At 42.4% G+C, this 12,688-nt stretch overlaps 1 protein-coding gene across 1 annotated transcript; it reads left to right on the top strand.

Moving 5' to 3' along the window:
• The first annotated feature begins 8,805 nt into the window (after positions 1 to 8,805).
• Positions 8,806 to 12,352, top strand: LOC137342097 (interleukin-8-like). The gene is made up of 4 exons (XM_068005793.1): positions 8,806 to 8,934; positions 9,338 to 9,467; positions 9,689 to 9,768; positions 10,886 to 12,352. The coding sequence occupies exons 1-4, from the start codon at positions 8,874 to 8,876 to the stop codon at positions 10,903 to 10,905; spliced, it is 291 nt and encodes a 96-aa protein (XP_067861894.1). The 5' UTR covers positions 8,806 to 8,873; the 3' UTR covers positions 10,906 to 12,352.
• Positions 12,353 to 12,688: the final 336 nt, after the last annotated feature.

Genomic DNA, 12,688 nt, shown 5'->3' with positions numbered 1-12,688 from the left:
GTAAAGCATCCAGTCAGGGGCAATGGAGCACCTCAGAAATGGCAATAGATGCTTCTTTAATTGATTGCCATTCACTTACTTCATAGGCCCCACTAAGGCCCACGATGGAATCTTCAAATCAGGCATGGAAACCACTGGACCTAGGAGGGAAAAACTGTGTGGAATTTGTGGGGTAACCCAGGAATGCCCCCAGAAATACTTCCAAACTACAGCGAGTGGGATGGCCAGAAGATGAACCCAGCCTCCCTAAACGGAATTTTGGGATTGCTAATGCAGGGCAAATAGAGCAGAAACCCAGTAGATCCAGGTTCTGCCTCAAATTGTAGCTTCCTGCCAGGGTCACATCTCATTACCGCCCTTCCTGTCCCCCGAAGTTTCGGGCCCAGCTTGGGTCAATTTAGCTGACTAGTCCACTATAGCCCAACAGGGTTAATTCAGGTTTGAAAATCAGCTTGCAGTCAATCTCTTGAGGAGAACCATACATATATCACCTAACTCAACCCTGGTGGAGCCCAGCATGTGAGAGAAAGTGATGAGGCTGAACTGGTTACAAATGTCTTCAGCCAAAAGTGCTGAGTGGAAGATCCTGCTTAACCTCCTCCTCAGGTCCCCAACATCATAGATGCCAGTGCCCAGCCAATTCGGTTCACTCCACATGATATTAAGAAGCAGCTGGGTGCACTGGACACAGCAAAGGCCCTGGGCCCTCTGGACACCCGGTTGTAGTGCTGAAGATCTGTGTACTAGAGCCAGCCACTCCCCTAGTCAACCTGTTACAGTACAGCTCTGACACTGTCATTTACCTAACAATATGGAGGATTTTCTAGGCATGTCATTTCTGCAAAAAAAACCAGATAAACAGGGAAGCAACTTTGATCTTCAACAGCTTCATTAATGACTTTTCCTCCGTCATAAAGTCAGGAGTGGAGTTGTTTTCTGATGATACCACAGTGTTCAGTTCCATTTACTTTCTCCAATAATGAAGCAGTCCATGATAGCCTACATCAGGATCAGGATAACTTCCAGATTTGGGCTGACAGATGACAGGTAACAATCGTGTCACATAAGTAACAGGTAAGTGACCATCTCAAACAAGAGAAGCCCAGCCATCTCCCTTTGACTTTTAACAGCACTGCAAACACTGAGTCACCCACCATCAATATCCTGCAGGTCACCATTGACCAGAAACTTAACTGGACCAACCATATCAATAACATTGCTATAATAGCAGGGCAGAGGCTGGGTACTCTGCAATAAGTGGTACAATTTAGTAAACTAAATGGTACAATTTTAAAGGGGGTGCAGGAACAGAGAGACCTGGGGGTGCACATACACAAATCTTTGAAGGTGGCAGGACAAGTTGAGAAGGCTGTTAAAAAAAACATATGGGATCCTGGGCTTTATTAATAGAGGCATAGAGTACAAAAGCAAGGAAGTTATGCTAAACTTTTATAAAACACTGATTAGGCCTCAGCTGGAGTATTGTGTTCAATTCTGGGCACAACACTTTAGGAAGGATGTCAAGGCATTAGAGACGGTGCAGAAAAGATTTACTAAAATGGGCCAGGGATGAGGGACTTCAGTTATGTGGAGAGACTGGAGAAGCTGGGATTGTTCTTAGAATTGAGGTGTTCAAAATCATGAACGGTTTTGACAGAGTAAATAAGGAGAAATTGTTTCCTGTGGCAGAAGAGTCAGTAACCAGAAGACACAGATTTAATGTGATTGGCAAAAGAGCCAGAGGCGACATGAGGAAACATTTTTTTACGCAGCGAGTTGTTATGATCTGGAATGCACTGCCTGGAAGGGTGGTGGAAGCAGATTCAATGGTAACTTTCAAAAGAGAATTGGATAAATACTTGAAGGGAAAAAAATTACAGGGCTATGGGGAAAGAGCAGGGGAATGGGTCTAAATGGATAGCTCTTTCAAAGAGCTGGCACAGGCATGATGGGCTGAATGGCCTCCTCCTGTGCTGTACCGGCTATGATACTATGAAGTGGCTCACCTCCTGACTCCTCAAATCCTCTCCACCATCTACAAGACTCAAGTTAGGAGTGTGATGGAATACTCATCACTCACCAGGATGGATGCAGCCACAACAACACTCAAGAAGCTCGACACTATGCAGGACAGAGCAGTTTACCTGATTGGTGCTCCTACAACTGAACTCAATATCCCTCCATCATTGGCGCACTGTGGCTACTATATGTACGATCTACAGGATGCACTGCAGCAACTCCTTAGAGAGGGTGCAGTGGAGATTTGTTAGAATGGTACCAGGGATGCAGGAATTCAGTTATGTAGAGAGATTGGAAAAGCTGGGGTTGTTCTCCTGAGAGCAGAGAAGGTTAAAGGGAGATTTAATAGAGGTGTTCAAAATCATGAAGGATTTTGGTAGAGTAAATAAGGAGAAACTGTTTCCAGTGGCAGATGGGTCGGTAACCAAAGGATACAGATTTAAGGTAATTGACAAAAGAACCAGAGGCGAGATGAGGAGAAATTATTTTATGCAGCGAGTTGTTATGATCTGGAATGCACTGCCTGAACGAATGATGGAAGCAAATTCAATAATAACTTTCAAAAGGGAATTGGATAAATACTTGAAGGGGAAAAATTTGCAGGGCAATGGGGACAGGGCAGGGGTATGGGACGAATTGGATAGCTCTTTCAAAAAGCCGGCATAGGCATGATGGGCCAAATCATTCTATCATTCTATGATTCTATGAATTCACCAAGGTTATTTTGACAGCACCTCCCTTCCTTGCAACCTCCACCACTGAGAAGGAAAAGAGCAGCAATGTTATTGGAACCCTATCACCTTCAGGTTCCTATCCAAGTCACACACCATCCTTACTTGGACTTATATTGCCATTTCTGAAGAATGTGAAAAGCGCTATATAAATGCAAATCTTTCATTCTTTATGTTTGCAATAAACATGGGACATGGAACTACAGTCATGGAACAACACAAATTATTCATATCCATTGACTACAGAGATATTAGGGTAAATTTTTTCCAGACCTCACACCGCCAACAGCAGTTGGCACATTTCAGATAACCATGGGCACGCTGCCTGTGATCTTCCACCCATTCAATTAATGCCGGCAGTGTGAGTGTACAAAAACCCGACAGCTGGTACAGTTCTTCACTGATGTCACGGGGCCCTGTCGATGTCACGGCTTCTACTGGTGACAATGCTATACAGCACACAACAGACACTGATGATCTTCAATATTTTCTAGTGGCTGCAGAGTAGGACCTCGCCTGATCTGTGAAAGTTTGAAGTTTGAACAATCTAATTAGATGTTCCACCAGGTTTTGGGTGGAGGCATGAGGCTCACTGTATTTTTTTGTGACTTCGGTGTGGGTTTTCCACGTTGGTGTCAATAGGAGAGTGCAGCAAGGAGCAGGAATCATCCCCCAGCTACCACCCGTCCACTCTGCCTGCTCCTTCAAATAGTTGTGGCACCGTAGACTGTCACAAGATGATTGCATCATGCCTGCTGCTGGGATTTCTTGCAGTCACCTCAATCAGTTATAGTGATCCGAGACCACATGCACATTGATCAAATGGAATTCTTTGTGATTCACAGAGGGCCCAATTTTAACTCTACCTGGTTGCCGAGCAGGTGGCTGGCGAGGTAAATTGGAAACTCACCCGCTGCTGCAGAAATCAGGCCCAAGCTATTTTAACTCCTGGTCCTCATCATTGCGCTGTCAGTCCACTTCCCACCCACTTTGGCGGAAAATTAAGCGAGCCGGAGGCCATCCGCCAATACAAGGTAGGTGGTGGGATTAGGTTCCAGGGACGTCTCACGGGGTCTTACATTCAGGTAGACGGGGAGTCCGGGGTAGGGGTGACCGAAGCTTTCCTTGTGGATTCTCCTCCTGATCCCACAAAGGAAAGAAAAGCATTTCCCTTTTTTGGTCTCTTCTCTGGATGAACCTATTCTGTTCTGGGTAGGACTGGTGGGAAAGTCACAGCCGCTTCCCAATCAGGCATGAGTTAAAATTTCATTCGGGTCCTGATGACATCATCGGGATCCGACATGCATATGTAAAGAAGGACCTCGCTTTGGGCAGATGTCGATGCTGGTTAAAATTGCTGACAGCAGGATCCTGGCAGTTCAGGGCATGTAAGTAACTCGGGCCTTTAACTGCCTAACCACCTCGCTTCTGTTGGACGAGCAAGGTTATTGTTTGGTACCCTGATGGATGATGGGTTCCATCAAATGTGGTCCTGCATCTTTGAGAATGCAGGCACCTATTGGAGTGTTACACCCTCTTGAGTTATTGTCTCCTTTCCTTGGGGAGAGTCACATATGTGGGGTTCCACAGGGTTCAGTACTAAGTCCCTTGCTTTTTTTGGTATATATTAGTGATTTAGACCTAAATGTAAGCGACATGATTAAGAAGTTTGCATACAAAAATTGGCCATGTGATTGATAGTGAGGAGGGAAGCTGTAGACTGCAGGAAGATATCAATAGACTGGTCAGGTGGGCAGAAAAATGGCAAATGGAATTAAATCCAGAGAAGTGTGAGGTAATGCATTTGGGGAGGACAAACAAGGCCAGGGAATACACAATAAATGGGAGGATACTGAGAGGTGTAGAGGAACAGAGGGGCCTTGGAGTGCATGTACACAGATCCCTGAAGGTAGCAGGACAGGTCGATAAGGTGGTTAAAAAGGCAAATGGGATACTTTCCTTTATTAGCAGAGGCAAAGAGTATAAGAGCACGGAGGTTATGCTAGAACTGTATAAAGCACTAGTTAGGCCACAGCTTTGAGTACTGCATACAGTTCTGGTCACCACATTACAGGAAAGATGTAATTGCACTAGAGAGGGTACAGTGGAGATTTACAAGTATGTTGCCAGGACTGGAGAAATTATGAGGGGCCCAGATAGAGTGGGTATGAAGGACCTCTTTCCCTTAGCAGAGGGTTCAGTAACCGGAGGGCATAGGTTTAAAATAATTGGTAAGAGGATTAGAGGGGAGCTGAGGAGAATTTTTTTCACCCAGAGGGTGGTGGGGGTCTGGAACTCACTGCCTGAAAGGGTGGTAGAGGCAGAAACCCTCAACTCATTTAAAAAGTACTTGGATGTGCACTTGAAGTGACGTAACCTACAGGGCTACGGACCAAGTGCTGGAAAGTGGAATTAAGCTGGATAGCTCTTTTTTGGCCGGCATGGACACAATGGGCTGAATGGCCTCCTTCTGTGCCTTCTATGATTCTATGATTGGCAAACAAGGCTGTAGTGATGCATTGATGTATGGACATCTCACTGCTCTAGCAAATATTTCCAATATTGACTTGAAATGAGTGAATGGCATAAAAGTTTGATGTAATGGTGGCTTTGACCACTTTGGGCTGGCTGGCCCTGTGCTGGATTGAGTCTGCAGGTCAGCCTAGCAAGTCACTCAGCTGTAAAACAATCGCTACAAAGCAACATCATGGGAGCATCATCACCATAAAGTCTGCACCACAAAGGAAGGCTCACCACCATAATGATGGGAACTAAATATCGCCTTGCTAGTGTTGCCTACAGTCAGGGGACAAACAAAAATATGTTTTAGGGGGCAAGATATGTGAAAACATACTGGAGACATACTGTCCTTTAAGGAAAGATACCTGCTGTCCTCACCCAGTCTGGCCTGTATGTGACTCCAGTCCCACACCAACATGGTTGACTCTTAACTACCCTCTGAAGTGGCCTCACAAGCCACTCAGTTGTATCAAACTGCTACCAGGGTTCAAGAAGAAGGTCCACCACTACCTTCTCAGGGCAACTAAGGATGGGCAATAAATACCAGCTTTGGCAGTGATGCCCACATCCCGAGAATGAATTTTTAAAAATACTGGGGATAGGGCCAGTGTGGATTGATAGCGTTGGGAAAACAGTCCTGGGCTCTGAGAACATTCATGGGATTATTAGATAGTCTTACCTCACCACATTCCTTAATGTGTACTGTCTTCCACTTCTGTTGCCAGGTCCTGCTGGTACTGTACAGAACATTGAGCCTGGCTGCCACCTTGTGCAAGACATGGTCAACTGCAATCTTCTGAGGAAGGCGCCCTGGAGACAGTAAATGGATTTAATAAAAGAATCACAGGTAACTAACTCCTGGAACTGTGGTCTCAGAATCCAAGTTGAAAGTAACAGTCTAAACTTTAATGAGAAGTGTCGAGAAATCTTAAATAGTGAAAAGCAACCTTTTGTTGTGCAGGAAGAGATTGTGCACAATTCCTGTGAAAAACAGGCTACAGGAGGGCAGCAGGAGAAGGAGGCAAAGCAAATCCTGGCAACTCACTCAACTAATACTGTAGGGGAAAGGGGACGTGGAGGGGCCTGCAACCACAGGTGGTTTGTACCAAGTGTTAATGGTAATAGATTGTTTTTATATTTGTTCCTGGGATGTGGGCAATGCTGGCAAAGCTGCATTTACTGCCCATTCCTTATTGCCCTGAGGGCATTACCAGTCAACCATGAAGTGCAGATCTGGAGTCATATGTAGATCAGATCAGGTAGGGATGGCAGTTTCCCACTTTAACATTGCTGATTTCCTGGAATTCAGAAGTTCACCAACACATCTGGAAATTCCTTAAGCCCTGTACAAACTGCAGGGGGAGGAGTCACCACAGCTGCACCCTCAGCACCTGGCAAATCTGGAAAGTGAAACTGCTGTTTATACCAAAGTCTGAACCAAACTATGATGTGGAGATGCCGGTGATGGACTGGGGTTGACAAATGTAAACAATCTTACAACACCAATTCATAGTCCAACAATTTTATTTGAAAATCACAAGCTTTCGGAGGCTTCCTCCTTCGTCAGGTGACGAAGGAGGAAGCCTCCGAAAGCTTGTGATTTTCAAATAAAATTGTTGGACTATAACTTGGTGTTGTAAGATTGATTACATGAACCAAACTACACCGGGCTAAAAATTCACTACACGGCTCCTAAATAATCCTGGGCCATTTTCTGAGCAATCTCTAGCGGTCCCTTTAAGGACCATTAGTTAGGTCACACTACACCTGGTACATATGGGCAGAGTTCACGCCACGCATGCTCCACCCGTTTGTATCTCAAAATTGTAACTGGGGTCATGGGACCTTGATTTGCATATTAAAAGTGGCATCCCATCTGAAACAGGCGAGTACTCCGGCCACCTATTTCAGGACCCTATCCAAGATGGCAGCAGCCGGAGTACCACCGTATGCAGGGCAATGAGTTAACAACTCCATTTTAAAGCTTCTACTGCCCCATTTATGCCGGAAGGGAGCATTTAAAATCATCCTTTTTATGCTAATTTTTAACTAAGGCTGGTGAAAGAAGAAAGAATTCCCATTTGCATTACAGCTTCCATACCCTCAGGACATCATAACCCACTTCAAAGCCAATTAATGGCTTTTGGAATATACACTGGGAATTTCCCCGGGGCTTGTCCTGCTCCACCGCCGTAACTTCAGTGGACATTTGGCAGAAACCCCGTTTGTGCAACCTCTATGCAGGCTTCACTGGTGCTGCTCTCTACAGGTGGATGTCCCACCACTCCAAAAAGGAGTATCTTTTTGTGAAGGATCTCATGTAATTGGATCTCCAAAGCTGCAAATTGAAATGTCTTCTTTGATGACTACAACCATTCCTACTGCTTCAGGAGCAGAACAAGGAGACCAACAGACTTTTAAGAGCTGCTGCCACCAGATTCCGCACCCTTAACAAGTGCACTCCCAATGCATCATCCAGCATCCAAGCACCCGGACATTATGTAGATTAACTTTCAGCGCATCACACTCAAAGGACAGCAGTCCTGCCACCACTGAATTGCGACCACATAATTGAGCTCTAAATCACTGGTCAAAAATTGAGGCAACTTCACAAATGTGTTTAAGATTCTTTGTCTTAACTCTGTTATTTATGGGACAAATTTTGATTGGAAATAGCATGGAATATAGCAGAGGCACCAGATATGCAAGAACACACTTCTGGCGATTCAAGATTTGTAGATAATTCTAATCCTTAACTTGACATTTTACATCATCAAACTGAAAGTACATTGAAGGTGAAAATTCATCACAAGTAGCAACTGTAACTAACTTGTACATTGTAAGCATTTAAACTAGCAAAAATCTTTACAATTTTGGAACATTAGCATCTAAAGAGTCACAATAATAAAATGCAGCTAGTAAAAGGGAAAAGATATTTCCCGTAAATCACAGAGTTTAGTTCTGTTGTCTGGCCAGTGTTTCCTCTTTCCACATGAGAAAGATCAGGATCAAAAATACAGTGAGGAATTCCCCTGTGGGTTAGATGTAAGATTGGGAATTGGATTATTCTGCAGCTCATGTGATGCTACTTACTTGGGAATAACAATAATAAGGACCAGGTTATGTGACAGACAGACAAGTCTTATCAATGTTTAATCATCTGTCATTAATGGTTGTGCAAAATTAAAAAGAGATTATACACATCACTGCATGCAAAAGACTTGATCAGAAGAGTTTTGACATGAAAAAAAGACATTGTTCCAATTAATCCTTTCAAATCCACACTTATAAACAAATCACCACCTATCATAACAGATTATTTGCCTGTTGCTGCTGTAAACTATGTACAAGTTCTGAATATATTTATTATTGCATAAGTGAAAGAACGTCTGACTCAGGGAACAGGGAAATTCCCTTCCACAGGAGCTTCCTATATTTGACAACTTTCTCTGCTCGAGATTATGCAAAGTGAGAGTAGAGGATCTCAATAAATAGGAGCTCATTGGACCTCTCTTCAACAGAACTTCATTCAACACCGAGAGAGTCACTGAGGTGAACAGAAGATCTTTCAGCAGAAATCCATTCAGCAACTCAAAGTCAAAGATGAACAGAGCAGCTACTGTGACGATTCTCATCCTGATTCTGTGTGCCATTACTGCACAGGGTATGTTGTCCTTTGTAATCTTGTGTTTTATTTCTCATTATACTGTATTGTGGAAAGGAGTCTTTCTGTTGAGTTACTGATCCAGCTACACATGTCCCGGTGTGATGTTTGGTTATGCATCGAATAATGCTGAATTCTCAAACAGAGCTGCATTCAATAATCTTAATCCCCTTTAACCCAGAACTTTATGTTTATAAAAGATTTCCTTGCAGATTTTTATAAAAAATATAAGGCAGTCATCTCCAGGTTAATATAATCAGCATGATTAGTTTGGATAGATACTTAATATTTCCTTGTGGACCATTGTAGAATAAGTTAAAATATCTCATCTCTGATACAAAGTGCCAGGATTCTCTCCACCTCAATCGATAATTAAATCTAAGTTAAATGGATCTTTTCACAGGTATTCCAGTTCCAGGAACCCTAGGTCGTTGCCTGTGCACTCAGAACAGCTCCAATTTTATCAATCCACGGCTCATCCGGAGTTTGAAATATATTCCCGAAGGATCCCACTGTGAGACACCAGAGATAATGTGAGTAAATGTGTCAGAACATCACCATTAACATTTCTCCTTCTGTGACGTCCATTTAATAAACTGTGCTCTTTATTCAAAACATTTTGGATCAATCACAGTTTGTTTATGAGGCACATTTGAAGGATTTTCTCTTAATACTTTTGCTAATTTCTCACCTTTCAGTGGGAGACATCCAATTTCTGTGGATTAGATTTTAAAGGTTTACCTTCTCTTCACAGTGTTACCAAAAGAAATGGGAACAAAATATGTGTGAGTCCTGATGCTGAGTGGGTGAAGATTATCATTAAAGCCAAAAAAGGTTGGTGTTTGGTGTTTGTCAGAATTCAGAATTTGCGTATGAATAAAAAAAAACTAGAATTAAGATTTTAAATGCATATATTTTTTCATGTTAAATAGAGAAGATGCTAAGCAAAAGGCAGACCATCTATCCTGCCATTTTTGAGTTATTCGCTGTTGCCAGCTCTCAAAATTTGATTTATAATTTACTGCTTCTCCATTATTGTTTAAATGTGCCTGAATCTCCAGGATAGAAAGTTTTTACGGTTGAAAATCCTCCGCACATTTATATCGGGACCGAAAACAATTGTTGTGCTGGAATTCTCATTAGGGTCTCAGGCAAGCACCCAGGGCTGGACCTCCAAGTGGACACCACTTCCACTGCAGAGCAGACCTGTACACCAGGTCACTCAGCATTAGGGAGGCCAGCCACAAGGAATTTCCTCCCCCGGCCCCACTCCTTCCTAAGTCATGAATTGTAATTGGAGCAGATGGAGTTTCCATCCCAAAATGGCCCCGAGGGAAATTCATCACCTGAGCTAGCACCTGGTGTTTCTGGTTCCTGTACAATTTTCTGCGCCCTGTGCTGCATTCCTGACTGACCTACACTGGGAGTGCACGGCTGTCCCCGGGAAATTCAGAGCCTTTCTCTCCGCTCCCCTATATCATGCACATTAAAATTATTATGCAAGGTCAATTAAATTAGAATGAATTATTAACAAAATCACAACCATTAGCAATGCTAGTCACCTTGTATTAAAGTGAGGTTCATATTCTATTTATAATACATCAAATATTTGACTTCAGCGCTCCAGCACCACAACTGCAGGGGGGTTTAATTACAGGCGGTTTCCATTAGCAATCTGGACATAGGAACTTATAATGGAACTTTAAAAATAAGGACAGAAAGTATGAAGTTAAAATAGATACTGAATTACATCTGCTCGCCCATGTCCAGTTATCCCCTGCCCCCCATTCTGCTGCCTTGAAGATTATACATTGTCTTGACTCTCCATGTGCAATGCCACAGGAGATCGACTAATGTTTCATAATTTTGTTGTTGAAGATATTGTGCACTATATTAAAGTGAATATTAGTTGGAAAGATTTCAATTAAAAATGCAATTTATTTTATTTCAGGTGCCAGACGACACAACTGAGAAATGAAACCGCAATGGGATGGACTCGACTCCACACCTGGATAACCTGAAGTACAATGAACGTTGCAATGAAGGAAGCTTTGTCCAGGGTGTTAACTCTCTGATGTCACCTTCCGATAGTTTGTTTGAGTATTTTCACGTCATTGTTTTCTGAAAATGATTTCACATTTCAACTTTGTCACACTGTAATTGTTTAGCCGAGGCCTAAGGAAACAGTCAGAGGTTTGTTGTGAAACTTGGTGCCAAGACTGAGGTTTCTTTCACAGGGTGTGATGTGTACGATTTTTAAGTGTAGACTGTTACAAGTTATATTGCGACTGAATTCAATTTGTTTACAGTTCTCCATAATTTTTGGAAAATCATTTCCAATCAACAAAAGATGCAGGTACAGGAGGAAATATGAATAGATTTGTGTACTTGCAAAGGAATCTAAATGGGACAAAATGGGACAAAAAATACCAGTTATTACGTGCATTGCATGTCACCCAATTCTCCACAGAAATATTGTTCAAAATGAACTTGTATAATTTCTTGATCACACACTACCTCCTCACTGCTCTATGTTTTGCCTAGAATGAGAGGTTGACGATCCTTAAGTGTCCAGATTGGAATAATTATCCTTTGTTATTTCTACTAAAATAGTCTGAGAGGGGTTTGCAGTGACCATTAATTTTGTCAATTATATAAACACATTCCTCCATTTTATTACTTGTAGATATACTGTAATGTTACGTTATTTCAAACTCATTCACGAACCAAATTTGGTGCAATTTTTCCTTTCCTGCTGAAATCCTATATGATATAATGATGGCAAGATATTAAAATACAATAACATTGCCTGTCACTAATATTGATACCATTTTACTGCAGTGTTTATTGGTCACTGACATTTTAAGGGAACCTTGTGGTTTGCTCTATAAAACATCACACCTCAGAATCTATCCAAAACTGAAGTTTGTGAAAAGGAAATTCTCTGTAGAAATGATATTAAGGCCAATCTTAATGCCCTACCCCTGGTGTAAATGGGGCATCAGTGGCCCGAAATGGCATTGGGTCACTCATCGCCCCGTTTATGCTGCCATCTGGCCGATGCCCACCCATTCTCGGATGGTAGTTTCAATCAGTCTTATTCTGTATAAAGTACCCACATTTTGGATGGTAGTGCTCCTTAATGTATGATATTATAAGAAGAACTAACGTTTGTAAATAGAACTGACCTCTGTACAGTGATCAGTAAAAATCTGTTGCTACAAAAGCACTAAGGAATTTTTCATTGACTGGGTCCGATTGACCAAAAGTCTCATGAAAGAACTGTGTGTTACAGTTATATTGAGTGTAGAGTTTCCACATTTGACCTGTGTGTGTGAATGAATTCTTTAAATGTTTTTGTACTTGTTAACTAAAATGTATTTAAGCGATTAAAATAAACTAGATTTCTTATGAAGAATATTTTTTTAATACTTTTTCTCAATCATCACCAAAATAGTTGTGTGCTCATCCAAAACTCTACTGCCCATATCCTAACTCGCACCAAGTCCTGTTCACCCATCACCCCTGTGCTCACTGACCTACATTGGCTCCCGGTCAAGCAATGCCTCGATTTAAAAATTCTCATCCTTGTTTTCAAATCCCTCCATGACCTCACCCCTCCTTATCTAACTAACCTCATTCAGCCCTACAATCGTCAGAGATCTCTGCACTCCTTCAATTCTATCCCCGATTTTTAGCACTCCAACATTGGCGGCCGTGCCTTCAGCTGCCTAGGCCCTAAGCTCTGGAATTC

This window comes from Heptranchias perlo, chromosome 1 (assembly GCF_035084215.1).
Source record: "Heptranchias perlo isolate sHepPer1 chromosome 1, sHepPer1.hap1, whole genome shotgun sequence".
Taxonomy (NCBI): Eukaryota; Metazoa; Chordata; class Chondrichthyes; order Hexanchiformes; family Hexanchidae; genus Heptranchias; species Heptranchias perlo.
This window is presented reverse-complemented; position numbering and strand designations above follow the sequence as displayed.